The sequence below is a fragment of the Cryptomeria japonica genome, chromosome 3, assembly GCF_030272615.1.
Source record: "Cryptomeria japonica chromosome 3, Sugi_1.0, whole genome shotgun sequence".
NCBI lineage: Eukaryota > Viridiplantae > Streptophyta > Pinopsida > Cupressales > Cupressaceae > Cryptomeria > Cryptomeria japonica.
In genome coordinates, this window is record NC_081407.1 from 763,414,900 (window position 1) to 763,433,738 (window position 18,839).

The 18,839-nt window shown below is 40.1% G+C and overlaps 1 protein-coding gene across 3 annotated transcripts in view; it reads right to left on the reverse strand.

Annotated features, from left to right (window-relative positions):
• The window catches only part of LOC131068877 (regulator of telomere elongation helicase 1 homolog), a 265,861-nt gene that overhangs the window by 161,876 nt on the left and 85,146 nt on the right, over window positions 1–18,839 (reverse strand). For all 3 annotated transcript variants that reach the window (XM_058004146.2, XM_059218567.1, XM_058004145.2), the window contains exons 14-17: window positions 18,740–18,808; window positions 18,080–18,166; window positions 16,975–17,034; window positions 16,581–16,696 (exon numbers count right to left, since the gene is read on the reverse strand). In XM_058004146.2, coding sequence (XP_057860129.2) covers window positions 16,581–16,696; window positions 16,975–17,034; window positions 18,080–18,166; window positions 18,740–18,808 — 332 coding nt within the window. The remainder of the gene's footprint in view (window positions 1–16,580; window positions 16,697–16,974; window positions 17,035–18,079; window positions 18,167–18,739; window positions 18,809–18,839) is intronic.

Sequence of the window (18,839 nt, forward strand, 5' to 3'; positions counted from 1 at the left end):
AAGTCGAGGAAGAAGCCTTAATGTGGTCTTGGTTTTGAAGGTCTGATAACTTAGTTTGAGTGAGTCAGGGAGGTAAGTGAAGAAGATGAACTCTTAGAGTCAATGCCGTCAAGGACCCCCCCGCTCCCCCTTAAGGATTTGGATTGATCAGGAAGCAATACTCAGGTGCAACATCGAAGTTTGAAGGAGAGAATGAAGAAAGGTGAAAGCAATTAAGAGTAGAACATCAAATTCGCTCCTGTACCTCTCTGAGGGACCAGAGCGAATTTCTCAAGGAAAAGGTCATTGCCTCAATTTGGATAGAAGTCTTCATTTTATGGCCTTGTTTGATGCAAACTTCATTCACCCATCCCTTTGGAGAGGCAAACTAAGCAAATTAGACTTGGAAATTTGAGTGAAAATTAAGAATTTAGGCAAAGAAGACCAAATTTGCTCCTGACCCTTCCAAAGGGTCCAGAGCGAATTCTCCTAAAAAACCTCTCCTGGTCCTAACTTGGACTATAACCCTTGCTTCTAGGCCTTGACTAGATGAAGAATGATTGATCCATGCCCTTGGAATGAGTTGCAATAGTGTTGGATGAGGAATTTGAGACTAAAAGACAAAATTGCTCCTGACCCTTCCAAAGGGTCTAGAGGAAAATTCCTCTTGATGTCATGTACCTTCCAAAGGTACCTAAGCGAAATTGTTAAGATGTACTTTTGATCCAACATTTTGAACTAGGCGCCTCCTTAAGGTGATTTGTTAGCATGTCCTAAGGCGAGAGCAATGTAAATGAGGGTTAAGTTTGAATGTTTGAATGATATCTAAGGCTAATTCCTCAAATTCGCTCTTGGCCCTTCCAAAGGGTCCAATGCGAATTTCCTTAGATCTCCTTCTTGGTCCTAATTTGCATCATAAACCTTGTCCCTATAGCGTGATTGAGAGAGAATTGATGTGTACAACAAAGTGAAGTGATGAAAATGTGAGGGATTTGAGCATAATTGCCAAATTCGCTCCTGACCCTTCCAAAGGGTCTAGAGCGAATTTCCTGAGATCTCCCTTCTTACTCTTAATTTGTATCAAGCTTAGGTTCCAAAGCATTAATTGAGGTTGATTGAGCTTAGAGGCACCCTTAGGCATGCATTTGATTGGGTCATGATCACTAAATGTAAAGAAATTGAGCAATTAAGCAAATTTCGCTCCTGACCCTTCCAAAGGGTCTATAGCAAAATCCTCCAAAAGACCTAATTCTTCACCAAAGTCATTGAATGGTTGTCATTTTGAGCAAAAGTAAGGGCAAATTTGCAAGATCATGGAGAGAAAAGGATCAAAGAGCAAGTCCAAGGCAAGTTGAGTGTGAATAGAGTCTGGAAAAGAAAATTTCGCTCTTGACCCTTCCAAAGGGTCCAGAGCGAATTTCACCTAAGCTTCTGACCCTTCCAAAGGGTCTAGAGCGAAATCCTTAGAAGGACTCCCTATTTCGCCTAATGCACTAAAAGGACCTTGTTTTAAGCTAAATTGATGGCGAATTGACTTGATCATGATAAGAGGAGGTTTGATAAGTTAAGTTCAAGGCAAAGTGATGATGAATGGAAGATGAATGGCGTCAAAAGACAAATTTCGCTCCTGACCCTTCCAAAGGGTCCAGGGCGAAATTTCCTAAACCTCTATTTACTCCTTGTTTGGGGTCGAAATCTTGGTCCCTAAGGCATGGTTGAGAGAAGATTGATGTATGCTTACCTTGAGAAGTGAATTGAGGCAAAGAGATGATGAATTTGAGGCTAAATGACAAATTTCGCTCCTGACCCTTCCAAAGGGTCCAGAGCGAATTTCTTCAAGAAGTCTTGTACCTTGCCTAAGCCTTTGAACTAACCTATTCCTAAGCATTTTCGAGGGCAAAAGACTTGTTTTTGATGAGAAAAGGGATGAGAAATAAAGTTTTATGAAGGAAAATTGAGCAAAATAGCTATTTCGCTCCTAACCCTTCCAAAGGGTCCAAAGCGAAAATCTCATTATAGGTCATATCCCTAGAGAGGGTCCAAAGCGAATCTCATTATAGGGCCTGTCCTTCCAGAGGGTCTAAAGCGAAATTGATCTTAATACCTTCTTGTTGGTAGTTTGAAGTGAGAAATACCATGTTAGGATGAGTATATCATATGTGCTTGACACCATCTTGGTTTGTTTTGCAGATCAATCAAATCAAAGACAAAGCAAGATCAGGCCAGGACAAGGGCGACCTCTTCAAGTTTCATCATCATCAAGGACGCTTCAAATGCGTGAGAGAGGACTCCAAGTGCTTCCAAGTTGAAGGATTTCAAGTGTTCAAGAAATTGCAAGCAATGGAGTTAACCATCATCAAAGACCTCATTCTGCTAAATGGAGAAACCACAGGATGTCAAAAAGAAGGATCTTACAAACATTTCAAGGCGAAGTGAGCTACTAGAGAAGAAATGACTTGACTGTGAAGAAGATTCATCAAACACAAGAGAGCCAAGGAAAGGTACGCCACCCATCAAGTACATCAAAGACAAAGGAGGATCGACCAAAGGTCATCACAAAGGAAGTACCAGACAAGGTGGCATCTCAGTCACTGTTTCTCAAGTCAGAAGGGTCCACATCAGCGTGTCCAGATTCGACGAACCCCGCTTATTCATGAAGGCACAAACTCCAATGTACCTACCCTTGTTTCCTATTGGTTCTCAAATATTGAATGTAATTTTCTCATTTGCTAAAGGAGTTTGTTGTAACAAACCCTAATTAAGGTTTTCAACTTGTAATCCTAGCCATTGATTGTTAATCAATCTGAGCCATTGAATTGTAAAGAGCTCTCTATATAAAGCTCTAGCTCTTCATTTTTAGGGGTTAATAGTTGGTTAATAGTTAGTTAATAGAAGTTAGAATAGCTAATAGTCAAGAGTTAGTAGCTAGAATAGTGGAATAGCAAATTACAGTAGAGTAGGAAGAGAAGGCAACAAATTGTTGCCTTGATTGTAAATGAACTCCATTTTCATTGAAGTTATGGTGGAGTGTGTTGTTTCTTTGCAATATGCATGGTTTCTTGTTGAATCTTTGCTTTAGATGGTAAATAATTAGATTGAATGAAAAAATTTGTTGAATGCACTCGCTTGGAATCTGCCTAGTCCAAACCACTAGCCTCTTACTGATTGTAAGGGCGCCCTGCATGATCAACCGGCATTGAATGAGCTTAATTTCGAATTGTTATGCATATATTGTTCATGCATTAACTTGAATGGTGATCAGTGTCGAATGGTGTAACGATTTGAACATCTTCAAAATTCCCTTAGAAAATTGCACTGAGTCGGTGTCGAATTGTTCAGTTTGATGGTGAGACCTAGCCGAGTAGAACTCCAACTAGTCATTCATCCATCTTCTTGCATTCTAGGCCTTAGAGTAGACTTTCTGAATCTTTCACCTTTTACTATTTCTTTATTATCCCGGTGAGTAGTTAGGACTCAAGTTCCAGCAGATTAAACGTTCAAGCATACAAACGTAAGTCCCCTTGTGATTCCAGCATAATCACATCACACCAACAGAGCTTATCCACACGTAGAGACCCTACATATAAGAGCCTTGGAGTTATTTCGATTGATCCTTAGGCAAATCTTCAGCATTCGAATAACTTTGTTCAAGAGAGGATAAGATACCTTGGTATTTTATTCTGTGTTTTCATGTGCATAAAAACACATCAACAGAATTGACGCTATGAGGGCATGATCGCGATAAACACCTGAAATCCAGATTCTATCAATTCATAATTTGCAAGCAGTAATCTTAAGGACTTTTTCACCCTCCTCCCACACTCAACAGAATTGGCACTAGAAGGAGGGCATGATCGTGATGATTGTTTGAACAGTTGAACTTCAATTCATATCTTAGGGATATGCATCCTCCTCTTCACGCTCAACAGAATTGAAGCAAAAAGGATGGCATGGAGGCAAATGCAAACTCTTGAATCCAAGGAAGAACAGTGGAAAGCCATCTTCAACGCTCAACAGAAGTGATACATAGAAAGGAGGTGATCGCTGGGTCGTCGATTGGACTTGCGAAAAGAAGGAAGCACTTTACACAGGTGGAACCAATTGAGCTTTCAAGTTGAATCTGAGATATTCAAGATCTCTCTTATTCCAGAAAACCCAAATTAAAAAAAATCAAAAATAAAAAAATAAAAAAAGGAAGATTTCTCAATGGAGCAACAACAGTATCATGATGAGCAACAAGTTGATATTCCTCAGCTTTGGTGGAGCAACAACAGTAAGACTGCAGCCCAGTTGTACACCGTCCCATTCCTTAGGGCATTCATAAGTGCAATCATGGGTACCGCCGTGTCTGATGCACTGCTAACTCCCGTAAGTCTGCTTTTCATAAAATCCAGCAAACACTACCAATCTCTTGGAACGATGTACGACTTTTTCAACCCTCTGCCCTTAGGTACCTTGATCGTTGCCCATTCCTGTTCTAAGAGATCACATCGACAAATCAACCGCAGCAGTTGCTCTTTCCTCTCTGGCGACATCTTAGTGGCATTCTTGTCTATTTTCTTTCCCTCATCTAGTTTGCCAAATACCCTAGCAAAATCGTCGAGTGCAAAGAAGACGGTCACAGTGCTCTGCTAGTAAGAGAAAGTCGATGCCCTCGTCGCGTTGTCATATGTGGCCACCATCATTCGCAGACATGATTCAAAATCCCTAATTGCAAAGATGGGCATTTGAATTGCCCAGTGCACCTGTGCTTTCCTGAGAGATTCCTTAATCACATAATTATCTGGGGTCTCCAGCCACAAGGTCCTGCATACATTTCCACTCAATCCTTCAAATGTTACAGTGTCAAGTGTGATTTTTTCCGGTATTGTCTTCTTTTTGCCTTTTCCTGTATCTGTTGGCCCTGCAACTTTTACTCTCGACTGCAACACTCGCTTTCCCTTGCCTGTCGTGCCTGTCGTGCTTCCTTCTGCCATCTTTCCTGACTTAGGCGGTTGGTCTAACTGTTGCAACCGCTTTTTCCAGTCTAGCTTCCCCAGTCTTGGCTTTCCTAACTCCATTTAACTGATTTCTTGAGATACCGGCAGTACCTATAATGTGTTCCAATTACCATTACTTCGTTGTTTGCCCGCTCCAGTTATGCCCGTACAACTTTGTTGTATGCACGATGTTATGCTTGTACAGATTTCAAGGGCAATCCCGTCCCTTTCCTATGTCGTCGGTGTACGGATTCCACACTCGCCTGTGATTTAATACTTTGTATGGCCTCCAGTCACTATGTTGTACATCGTCGTCGGTTTCTCCGTTGGACGGTTTGCTTCTGGTATCACGTAACATAGTCGTACGAATAACGCTATCCCACTTATCTCTAGTGACCGTACGGTTTTGATTTGCTGCATGCGCCACCGTACGGATAGGTATAAAAATGTACGAATTTGCATCTAGCCACCGTATGGATTTCGTGGAACAATATCACCATCGTACGACATCAAATTGTACGGATTCCTTGTGCCTGTGTGACCGTGCGGATTTCCTCTTGGATTCAATGTTTTGTACGGGTTTGGAAAGTATTGATTTCCCTTGTGCCACCATACAGATTCCTTCCTCTCTACTATCGTACGGATTTATCTGCTCAACTCAATCCCCCGTACGGATTTCTCTGTCTCCCCTTTGGTTGTACGGATTTTGTTCACTTTCCGCCAATGTTATGATCGTACAGATTTAAAACTGAAGTCCATACAGTTATTTAATCTATCGACCGTACGATGAGTTCTCCGCCATTTTTTTATTTTTTTTGACTAACAAAAGTTAAATAATTACCTTTTCAATTTGTCCGGCTGGGCCCCGCCTCCAGACAAACTGGGTCATTCCGCTGCTGCCTACAGTAGTAAATTTTCAATTTCAACCTGTTTACCGTCTCCTTTATCAGTTGGTCACCCAATGTGGACAACTTAATTGCTCCATTCGCAGCTACCTCTCGGATTTTATATGGCCCCAACCATCGAACTTTAAATTTCCCAAGCTTAATCTCATTCCACCCATTATACTTCAACATCCACTGACCTGGACGAAATTCCATGCGTCGGATGTGCTTGTGATGCCAAAATTTTCGTCTTTGTTGGGCGGCTTTAGTGGCCTATTGGGCCATCATTTTGCATTCATCCAACTTGCCTAACGCATACAGTCGGTCCCGCAAGCTTTCCATATCTCCTAGGCCATTCTCCATTGCAATCCTTAAACTCGAAACCATGAATTCTATCGGCACAATGGCCTCCTGGTCGTACATTACTGAAAGGGTTTCTGGCCTGTCATGACTTTGTAGGTGGTCTAGTATGCCCACAGTACGGATGGCAACTTCTCTTCCCAATCTTCCTGTTCAACTCCGCAGGACTTATAGATCACAAACACCAATATTTTATTAGTGGCCTCAGCCTGCCCGTTGGCCCTCAGACAGAAATCCATTATAGAGTACCAGGGTTGCACTATCCTGGTTTCCTTCAAGCTGCATGACTTCCAGAGGGTATTTGGAATTCCAAACAAAGGAGAGTCCGCGTTGAAAGAAACCACCAAAATGACGAAGGAGTGAAAAGATTTTTTGTTGAGGTTGGTGTATCATAGTAATTTGACTCCTGTAGAATGGAATAGCTTGTGGGCAAGTAGCAACAGCAGAGGTCTAAAGCGCTCCTTCATTGCCAATGGCGACAAGCAATGTTTGATGGACCTGGTGAAGAGCAGGCTGACAGGGGCCAGTAGGGCTTCAGATATTGCTATCTGGATGATAAGCCTAATGAATGGGCTCAGCTTGGGTAGGGTGTATAATTGGTCGCAACTGCTCTTGGATAAAATCCATGACTTTCTCTCCCTAGAACATAAAACATTCTACATGTGCCACTGCACCATCTACCTGTTTTTGGAAGTTGTTCGTACGCAGATACCCTCAGAGAAGGGGAAATTTCAGCTGCAGGGACGAGTAGAGACAAATAAACCTCCCATGTACTACTAGATTCACTAGGACACTCTCAATGGTGACGCTATCCATCCGGCTAGGAAGAAGAGGAAGCAAGACATAGAGAAAGAAAGCTCAAACGAGGATACAGAAGTGGAAGAGGAAGAGACCGAAGATTTGGAGAGTCCGAGTGGTGAGGAAGGGTTTCGGATGGCACCGCACACTGTGGACTCGGATGAAGTTGAAGAAGTGGAAGGAGTGGAAGTGACACCTCCTTGGTTCCCTCGGCTTCTGCACCTTCCGTGACACCTCCTTGGTTCCCTTCGGGCAACCCTTCGGCAGGTCGTCCTTCGGCAAGTTGCCTCAGCCTCCGTCTACGTTCTACACGTTGTTCTAGAATCAAAGCCTTCTGCGCAGCCTCCCACTCATCGGTTTCTAATTTCTTGTTTCTGTCTTTATTCAATAAATTGGGCATTAATTGTGGTACAATTTCATGTTTCACAACACATAAACCAAAACACAACAGTCTTTATTAATTCATTCTTTTGTATACAATCAACATAATTCTTCTGCTTCCAACAGTGTTCTTTATTTCTCTCCCTTCACAATTTAAGGATTATTTGTCCTTCGTCGGTCTTCTCTACGTCCGTCTTCTCTACGTCCGTCATCCTGGCGCTCATGAAATTCTCGTAAGATGTGCTATCGTCGGTTCTCACGGTAGGTGTCTTCTCTGCGGTTTTGAAGAGCCAAAAATGCTTGAGCCAAAAGGTTAGGCAAATTGCTCATCAACCGATTCACCGTTGGGCTTACACCAAGCCCGCTCCACACAGCATCCTCTGGAACAGCCTCAATGGTGGCTTCCCTCCGTACGTGTGTTTCGATGGCCGCTTGAAGGATGCAAGAGAAATCTTTTGTGAGTGCTCGTTCTCCTTCGAACAGTTCTTGGTGATCCTTGTCAGGTTTACTATTCGTCCCCTCAGGCAATGGTTGTCCCATTATCCCTGTGCCATGTAGTATATTCCCGTCCCTCCCGAAATAATTTCGGCAACGGCGCCAAATGTTTACCTCACTGGGTAAACAGGAAGAATACAGAAATCGCACAGGATTGCACAATGCAATTACAAAAGAAGCACCAGAATAAGCTTGCCATTAACGTCAAAAGATGTTCATATTGTAATCTGTCGTCAATATTACATGTCCTCCAACACCCGGAGGTGGTACAATATATGACAGCCGAAGGGGTGCGACACAACCGTCGCGACTCCAACTACCTACCCGTCGGCTAACTGACTATCACTAATTAACATTACTAAACTATACATTTTTTCCGATAACAAAGGAGGGGTAGAGGTAGAGCAACCCATAGCTGAAGGAGTACAGGAAAAAACTATAGCGCGGGTAAACTTTGCAGCCCCGAAGTTGCCCCCTTCAGCTCACCTAATACCCTCACAGGCATTGACAGTGGCCACGCCACTAGGAGACGTCGCCCCAGTTGGTGTGTTATTTCAAAAAGTTCTCGAAGGATCCCCACGGGCACCAGTCCGAGTGTCCTTGCCCTAGTTTGCGCTAGCCATTGGAGGGGTAGTACAACCGAGGGACAAAGCCGCACAAACACCTACAGCCGAGGTTGTACAGTCAGCTGAGGGAGTCGTACGCACACCTCTGGTAGTTCACCGTACGGATGGCAACACCTTCGGGTGGAGATGTATGGGTGACTGCGGCCGAAGGAGTAGTTCAGAATGTAGATGGCGTAGTGCATACAGAGGACGCGCCAATACAAGAGGAACTGGTCGTACTGGATGCTCTCGTGGCAAGGAAGATAGATCAAGAGAAAGACATGGATGCATCCCTAGACAGTTGGTTGGGGAAGTTTTCTCTTGCACCACACGCATCACCTCCCTCTTCACCACGCACAATGCCAGTTGGCCAGGAGAAGATTCAAGATGAAGGGATCAAAAACATGGGGCAGACCCCGAGGAAGGGGGAGAGAGAACAAGAGAATACACAATGTCATCAATTTGGAGGATGAGAACTTCCAATCCAGGAACAACGGGATGATGGACACGAAGATCGCCACCAGGGAAGGACCCATCTGGGAGTCTTCGCATTTCACAGCCAAATTTACAGGACCCCGTCGGCTCCATTCAGTGGTTCATGACGGAGTTGCAGGGCTTTACAGAGGTAGCAAGAGGTATCGTGGACGTGGCCTTACGAGTAGATGCAGGAGCCCTACTAGAAGGGGAGAAGCTTCTACCATTTATGACCTCCGGATGTCAGGAGGAGTTCACACAGCAATTCGTCCAACATGGTTGGCCAGCAGTCGAGACTCTTGAGATGGTGGCCACCTGTCGGGGCGCACACATCATGCACGGCCAAGGGGCACTTGAACCCACCTTGCAGGGTATGGAGAGCTCCTACAGGGAGCTATATTTCCAAATGCAGTGGGCCTAGGCTGAACAACACGCTGCTAAGGAAGAGGTTGTTGGACTCCAGAAAGAGTTGGACAAATGTATAGAAATTGCTGCTGTGGAAAAGCATATTAGAATTGAGCTAGAGGAGGCGGTTGCACTACAGAAGACCCGTATGGCCGAACAGAGTATTCAAATGAAGGCATTGGGGGAGAGGGTCTCGTTCCTGACACGTGAGGTGGAGCAAAAGGATAAATATCTGATGGAGGCAGCTCTCATGGTGAATAAAGCTCGTGAACGCCAGTTGGTTGTCGATAGGAACCTACAGCTCCGCACGGAGCAACTTCAGCAGTCCCAGCAGCAAGCTCCAACTTCTACCACCCCAAGGACATCTTCTCATTCCTCTCAATCTTAGTCTTCAGTTTTGACCAGCTCCCATTTTGTCTTCGTCGTCTGGAAGATGACTACTTTTTTTGGGGGGGGGGGCTAATGTTAGGCGGTAATTAGGATAATACTTATAATTTTGCTGAGTTATGTTTTGTGTAATAAGACAGCCGTTGGTTCCCGTAGCGGTTAGTCGGCAGTTGTGACGGTTGGCATCTCCGCCAACCACTGGGTCTTATATAGTGCAATGTAAGGGAACCATGGCAATGTTGTTGATGTACTAGTTTTGGAATGCAATAAAGGAAACATCGTTTTGCCATATTGTTGTGACTGTTAATTTATGTTCTGAATATAGTTGAAGTTGCTGGTTATATGTGTAAAGTTATTTCAATTTCAATTAAAGAACAAGTTATGAACTATGTATGCTATATATGGATATGAGGAATTATGTCAATGTCTAATAATTCTGATTTTTATCTGCAGGTCTGAAGGAGAGAGATCATTTAATATTTTCTATGTCTTCTCCAAATAAATTCAACTGGCATATATATCATTTAGGCAACCGGTCAATTGGTGTATTGACCGGTCATGCCTTTTAGGCATGACCGATCAATGCACCCATTGATCGGTGCCTTTACATTTATAACATTAACACAATGCTGATTATCGGTTCAAAAACCCCCGATAGCATATTGTAATATCATAATATAATGACTGATCTATTTAATGAATCGGTTCAGATAAACATCGATGATTCAAAGTGCACGATGAATATAATCCAACCAGTGCATTTGTTAACCAATGTTTAATGCCAAATGAAGCGGTGTATTCATTAAACCCGATAACAAATATGCTCGATATAATTAAGCCCGATAACAGATGTGAATCGGTGCCAATGTTTATGCATCCGATAGCAAGTATGTATCAGCTAATTTAACCCGATAACTTAATGATAAGCAATGTTAGTACAATCCGATAATCATATGTAATATAAATCAGACATGAAGCATGTAGATGAATAACAAAACAGGAAGGTTAGGAAGATCTTATCTTGCATAAGCTACCATGCATTAACACTCCCTCTTAGCTTTGGAAGATAGATAAGGCAACCTGCATCACATTTCCTTTTCATAACTAAGATAATGTCAGTCAGCAAAAATCATTTATACATGAGAAGTACCATCAAGACATATGATACAAAATAGAAGAATATCACTTGAGCATGTGACATAAAGTATTATTTTAACATGTGATAAAAGTAAGAGAATCATCACCTGATCATGTGAGAAATCACCAAAACATGTGATCTGTAAGATTCATCAAGATATCACCTAACACATGATATCAGTATTGCCTAACACGCAATACTTAAGGCAAAGTCTATGAGAAAGGTTAGTTTCTCATCATATCCAAGTTGTGATAAGTGCAATAACATTTATAAATGTTTATCACAACATAGTCATGGCACATCCATGACTTACCAGAGATCCAACATGATCAATGGTTGAGATATCACCTACACGTGATATCAGTATTGCCTAACATGCAACACAAGGATAACCATATGAGAAGTGCTAAGTTCTCATCATATCCAAGTTGTGATAATGCAATAACATTTGTACAAATGTTGTATCACAACATAGTCATGGCACATCCATGACTTACCAGTGATCCAACATGATTACTGGTTTGACTATCATAAGATCGTCACCTTATGATGTCTACATACAAGTGTTCAGTATCTGAGAGATCGTCACCTCTTAGATATGAACACAGGTGGCAAGAAGCCAAGAGATAGTCCAAACATGACAAAGAAGTTTACACCTTAAACATCTTAAATATATGTAAGTATAGATTACAAAGCAGATTATCTTTCTATCATACCTAAACCCTTTCTGAAGTGATCAACCTTCACTCTGGAAAGTGGTTTGGTCAAAATATCTACAGTCTGATCTCCTATACACACATATTCTAACTTTATCACATTCCTGTCAACCATATCTCGTACATAGTGATATGTAATCTCAATATGTTTGGACCTGTCATGAAATACTGGATTTACAGAAAGTTTTATACAGCTTTGATTATCACACTGAATGACTGTAGGTTTCATAGGTTCTCCAAATAATCCCACGAGCAATTTCCTTAGCCATACTGCTTCTCGGGCAGCCATTGAAGCTGCAATATATTCAGCCTCTGTGGAACTCTGAGCTACTGAAGATTGTTTTCTTCTGATCCAGGATATCATGGCTGACCCTAAACTGAAGCAGCACCCTGAAGTGCTCTTTCTGTCAGTCACACTGCCAGCCCAATCTGAATCTGTAAATCCATGTAGATCTATGTCAACCTTTTCATATTTGAGACCAAGCTTTAGGGTACCTTGTAGATATCTCATTATATGCTTTACTGCAACCAGGTGTATCTTTTTAGATTCACACATGAACTGACTTAAGGCATTAACAGCATAGCAGATATCTAGCCTTGTATTTACTAGATACATCAATGATCCAATCATCTGCCTGTATTGAGTGGGGTCAGTAGGTCTTGATTCTGTTGCTGCTTCTTTAAGTTTATGGAAGTTGGTTTCCATAGGAGAGGTCATGGGTCTGCAGTTTAGCATTCCAAATCTTGTCAATATGTCCAAGGTGTACTTCCCTTGGTTCAGTACAATAATATCAGAATTCTGCCATACTTCCAATCCTAGGAAGTAATGAAGAAGCCCCAAGTCTTTCATATCAAATTCTATGGATAGATCTTTCTTGCATTGATCTATTAGGTGATCATCTCCTGTAATTAATAAGTCAGCAACATATAAAATTAATATTAACATATCACCTTTATTTCTTTTGAGGTAGAGATTAGGATCTGCATCATTCTTAGAGAAACCCAGCTTTGAGAGATAGGTGTCAATTTTTTCATACCAAACTCTGGGAGCCTGTTTGAGCCCATAAAGAGCTTTCTTGAGTCTACACACATGAGACCTTGCATCATGAATTTCAAACCCTTCAGGTTGCTCTAAGTAGACTTCTTCCACGATCTCGCCATTTAGGAATGCTGTCTTAATATCCATCAGATGTACCTTCCACCCCTTTGCTGCTGCAATGGCTAGGACAGCTCTTACTGATGTGTACCTGGCAACAGGTGCAAATGTTTCTTCGTAATCTATTCCTTCCTTCTATGAGAACCCTCTAGCTACAAATCTGGCCTTGTGTTTTTCAATACTGCCATCTGCAGCATGCTTGATTTTAAACAACCATTTAGAAGACACGACAGACTTCTTGGTTGGCCTAGGAACAATCTCCCAAACATCATTCTTCATAATGGACTGATATTCTTCAGTCATGGCATCTATCCATACTTGATGTTTGAGTGCATCTGAAACATTGTTAGGTTCAGCTTTAGAGAGATCATTCATAAGTGCAACATAGTTGATGAATTTATTAGGCCTCTTGCTTTCCCTGAAGGTTCCTGAAGGAGCAGCGAACTTCTGAGCTTCTGCTATAGTTTTGGTGGCCCATAGTGGTCTTTTCTTGCGATTATCTATAGGTGGGTCTTGTGTTTCACTTATAGTTTCCTCAAGATACTCCCTCTGAAGCTCAGGAGTAGGTTCTTCTTCTAGGTTAGGAGTAGGATTATGAATTTCAAGTTCTATTGTATTTTGGGCCCTTTTGAAAGCTAAGTCTTCTTCGAAGATTACATCCCTACTGAGTTCAATATTTCTCTGCCCTTGTACATAGATTCTGTAGGCTTTAGAAGTTTCACTGTATCCTACAAGTATTCCCCTTTTTCCAGAGGGTTCTAGTTTTAGTCTTTTCTCTTTAGGTACATGAATATAGACCGGACACCCAAATATCCTAAGATGGCTGATATTTGGTTTTGTCTTGGTAAAGACTCCCTCAGGAGTTTTATCTTCAAGGTGTGAATGAGGACATCTATTTTGTATGTACACAGCAGTGTTAGTTGCTTCTGCCCAAAGGTTCAAGTTTAAATTTTGATCTAGTATCATGGCTTTGGCAGCTTCTACTATGGTCCTATTTTTCCTTTCAGCTACTCCATTTTGTTGTGGATTATAAGGTATTGTCAACTCCCTCTTAATCCCAGAATTTCTACAAAAGTCTTTAAATAGTTCTGATGTGTATTCCCCCCCATTGTCAGTTCTTAAGGTTTTAATTTTGTTTTCAGAGAGATTTTCTGTTAATGTTTTAAACTCTTTGAACCTACTTAGGATCTCTTCTGATTCTTTACATTTCAGAAAGTAGATCCACGTCTTCCTAGAGTAGTCATCAACAAAAATTACATAGAACAAAAATCCCCCTAGCGAGGGTACGGACATAGGTCCACATACATCAGAATGAATTAACTCCAAAACTTTGCTTGTTTTCCTAGTACTATTCTGAAATGCATTTTTGGTATTTTTACCTAAGGCACACCCTTTGCATGCCTCTGAATGATATTGCTTCAACTTAGGTAGACCTGTGACAAGGTTTTCCATGGTTGACAAAGCTCTATAATTCAGATGGCCCAATCTCCTGTGCCATACTTCATTTGCATTAGTTGCTTCATGGATCAATGCTAGATTGGGCTCTGTACATAGCTCATACAAATAGCCTTGTCTTCGACCAATGACCTTCGCGTCTTTGATGGAGGATCTCTCTGGCCAAGCCAATACCTTGTTTTCCATGAAGGTCACTCTGTATCCTTGATCTTCTAGTGCTGATATGGAGATTAGATTTCTTTTGATGCCTGGAACATATAGTACTTCTTCAAGTCGTAGTGACATGCCTGACTTCAGTTTAATGGTGCAGGTTCCAATTCCTCTGACTGGATGTGAAGAATCGTCTCCGATGGTTACTTCCTCATCATCTTTCTCTATCATGGAGTCTAGTATTTCTCTAAAGCCGGTGATGTGTCTGGATGAACCACTGTCGATCACCCATGAGTTAGATTTGTTTGAAGTATGGCTTGTAAGTGCTGAGTAGAGGACATAGTTCTCGGAGTCATTTTCTTTTCTAGATTTCTTCACTTTTGCAAATGTGGCTTGCTTCCCTTTCTCCGGACAGTTTGCAACATAGTGTCCGAATTTGTCACACCTATAACATTGAACATGTGATAGGTCTTTCTTAGAAGTGTTCTTGCCTTGTTTCGCTTTTCTTTTCCTGAATTGCTTCTTTTTGTACTTTTTATTGATGTTTGTATTTAGGACTTGCAAGTCTTCATCTATATTCTTCTGTTTTATTCCTACCTTGTTCAATCGGGATTCTTCTTGTAGATAGTCATCTCTTAGTCTTTCAAACTTAGGATATTTGGACCTTGCACTGATGCCTTGGACGAATGTGCTCCATCCACTAGGCAACCCATCTAAAGCAATGAGTGTTAGTTCTTTGCCTCGGATCTTGTAGTCCAGAGTTGCAAGTTCATCTTTTAGAACTGATATCCGCATGAAGTAGGTGTTGATTGTCTCCCCTTTGTTCATGGTGATATGATTTATTTCTCGTTTTAGTGCTAGAGTACGACTTGCATTTGATATCTCAAATGTCTTTCAAGTGCCTTGAACATTTTATAAGCCATTATATTATTTCTTACCCCATCCACTATTATTTTAATAGCCTTATCATTTCCCTCGATCCATGTGGATTTCTCGGTTTCATCTTCTGGTTGTGCACTTTCAGTTTGGACATATGAATCAACTTTGTTTTCTCTTAAAATCATTTTGATTCTAAACTTCCAACTGAAAAATCTTCGCTACCTCCGAGTCTATCTTCGAATCTGATAGCGTTGGCCATTATGGAAATGTGATGTAGTTTGTAACTTAGTCCTTGAATTTTATCAAAATTGAATAGCCTAAGGTTCGATTACCTTGGCTCTGATACCATGTAAAGTTATTTCAATTTCAATTAAAGAACAAGTTATGAACTATGTATGCTATATATGGATATGAGGAATTATGTCAATGTCTAATAATTCTGATTTTTATCTGCAGGTCTGAAGGAGAGAGATCATTTAATATTTTCTATGTCTTCTCCAAATGAATTCAATTGGCATATATATCATTTAGGCAACCGGTCAATTGGTGTATTGACCGGTCATGCCTTTTAGGCATGACCGATCAATGCACCCATTGATCGGTGCCTTTACATTTATACCATTAACACAATGCTGATTATCGGTTCAAAAACCCCCGATAGCATATTGTAATATCATAATATAATGACTGATCTATTTAATGAATCGGTTCAGATAAACATCGATGATTCAAAGTGCACGATGAATATAATCCAACCGGTGCATTTGTTAACCAATGTTTAATGCCAAATGAAGTGGTGTATTCATTAAACCCGATAACAAATATGCTCGATATAATTAAGCCCGATAACAGATGTGAATCGGTGCCAATGTTTATGCATCCGATAGCAAGTATGTATCGGCTAATTTAACCCGATAACTTAATGATAAGCAATGTTAGTACAATCCGATAATCATATGTAATATAAATCAGACATGAAGCATGTAGATGAATAACAGAACAGGAAGGTTAGGAAGATCTTATCTTGCATAAGCTACCATGCATTAACAATATGTTCTGTGTGTACTTCCTGTTTATTCCGTGAACTTGAACAACTCATCGTGGGGAGTAAACACAGGGGAACTTGCTAAACCCGGAAAACATGACAAATATCCCATGCTTTGCTCAAGGGGAGGAAATTTCAACTCTTCAATAGTTTGATTGTTGAAGCCTCAGTGTGTCAATGAGAAGTGCAGCACACAAGTTGCTCATCATGGAGTCTATCATCTTTTATGCAGTGAATATGTGTTCAAGTTTTTTGCCAATAAATAGTGATATCTTCATAAAAAGGAATACAGACCGTTCATCACATAGAATGATAGCACCATAGTCATGTCGATGTCGAATCACTCGCCCCACAGCCTGATTCACTGCTCTTGCTGCCTGCTGAACATACCACTCTTCCCCTGTCATAGCCTGGATCAACAAAGCAAAACTAACTTGGTCACTCAATAAAAATGGTTCCACGAGCAGTAAGATTAGATGTATATTTTATTTCACATTTTACCAGCAACTGGATATGCGAGAACCAATAATCAGACCAAAGATATTTCGAACTCATAAAAAAATTGAAGGAGCAACAGAACCTAGAAAAGACGGATAATGTATTCACCACGGATAACCTCAAAGGAGTATGAAATCCATTCCTATAAGAGGAACAACCAGTCAACCTCAATCATTTCAAATAACAATACCTTGGTCTTCCTGCCCTGTAGACGAGCTTGTTCATCCAAATATTCACGTTTCAGACGAACCTTCAACATAAGATACAACCAGACACCTTGAGTATTTCTATTTATGTTCCAATATATAGTAAAGTTCTGAAACTAAAATGATATTAAATTTTAATCAAATACTCCTGAAATGAAAAGGGGCCATCTACCAACAATTCTCTCTAGAATGGTTAAAACCTCACCCCACACAAGATGATAAAGTTTCACTCATTCTCTCTCTGCTAAATCAATATTTTCATCATAAACATTCTTTTATCAAAATGGAAAATGAGTGCTCTAATAAAATTCTTTTAAGTAGAGGTAAACCGCATTTCCTGTAAGATGTATCATTTCCTTTTCTTACCATTCTTTTATAAGAAAAAAGGTCATATTCAACTACATCAGTGAACTTTGAGTTCCAAATGCACATAATAAATATTTTCCCCAGTTCTGGACAATTTATGCATAAAAGGATACTTATCAAGGAACCTTTATTTTTCAGATATATAAAGTTTCCTTAAACAGAATTTAATGGATATAATTAATAGAACCCTCAGAATTAAAATTTTATTAAGGGCATATAAATGAACTTCAACTGCACAATTAACACAGTTCATTTACAAACACTGCAACATAATATATGATCCTCCAGATCAAAGAAGAAATTTTGCCACCCTTGTAGCGGACATTTTGGTTATTACTGAGCAGAGGTGATAACATTGTTTACGCCCAAGTCAACTTAAGTTACATAAATTTTCCTCCATCAAAGACGTTTCCTACATGTTTCCAAACTATTTAAAGATGAGGATGCTCAAAAAAATCAACTTAAAGCACCAGAAGTTTTCATCGTTCAAACTTTGAATAATAATAAATGCGACAATTATTATATGCGAACCATCAAAATAAGAACAAATATCATATTATTCTTTGCCTCAGTTAAGCTTGGTCATCAAAACATTGTCAAATTTTTTTGTTCACGGAGATAACAGAAAGCAGATAATAAAAAGAATACTACTCTAAATAAGCAATAATTATTACCTAAATTAAGGTTATAACAAAGGATTTCAAAAATGAATAGAAAAACAACCTTCGGATCAGTCTTCATAGCATATGGTATGCCTGTCACCACTACTGCTCTACCAGACCGATCAGCAAAATCTAGACCCTCACTAACCTGAATGAGAGAATGAAAAAGTATAAAATAGTAAATCCTTAAAAATATGTACAGTCAAGGAAATAAGCACCTCTATTTGAAAGTGAAATAGGAAAACAGAAAAAACTGCATATACATGTAACATAGTTAAATTTCTTTCGAGAAAGGTGTTTATCAGGAAACCTTGTAAATTTCATAGTTGTGGATTCAAATTCATTCTATTTTCTCATTGTTTGTTCAAATGCATAATACGACTCTTACTTAAAGATTAGCCATATTTTTAAATTCCAACAAATGGCACAAATGTAAGAATTTCTATAAATGGCATAAATCACTTTGCAAATGTACTTATTTCTTAAGTATCAACATCAAAAGTGAACTTAATCTGTATATTAGCATTTTAATACCTTGTTCTCATCGAATTTTAGCCAAATCAAATTGCTACATATAAGTACAAAAAGAATAAAATTCATGGAAAGTAACTTGAAATGTAATTGTAGTATGAGTCAAAACCATGTCAAAAATATGTTTATATCTAAACCTCAGAAAACAAATGCTACTATAACAAAATTATAGAGGCAAACAAGAATACACCTTCCCACGACAAACAGCGAAGAAGACAGCTCCAGACGAACTATCATCATTCAGTTTTGCCATAAAGTCCTAAAAGACATTGATCAAGATAATTTAAATG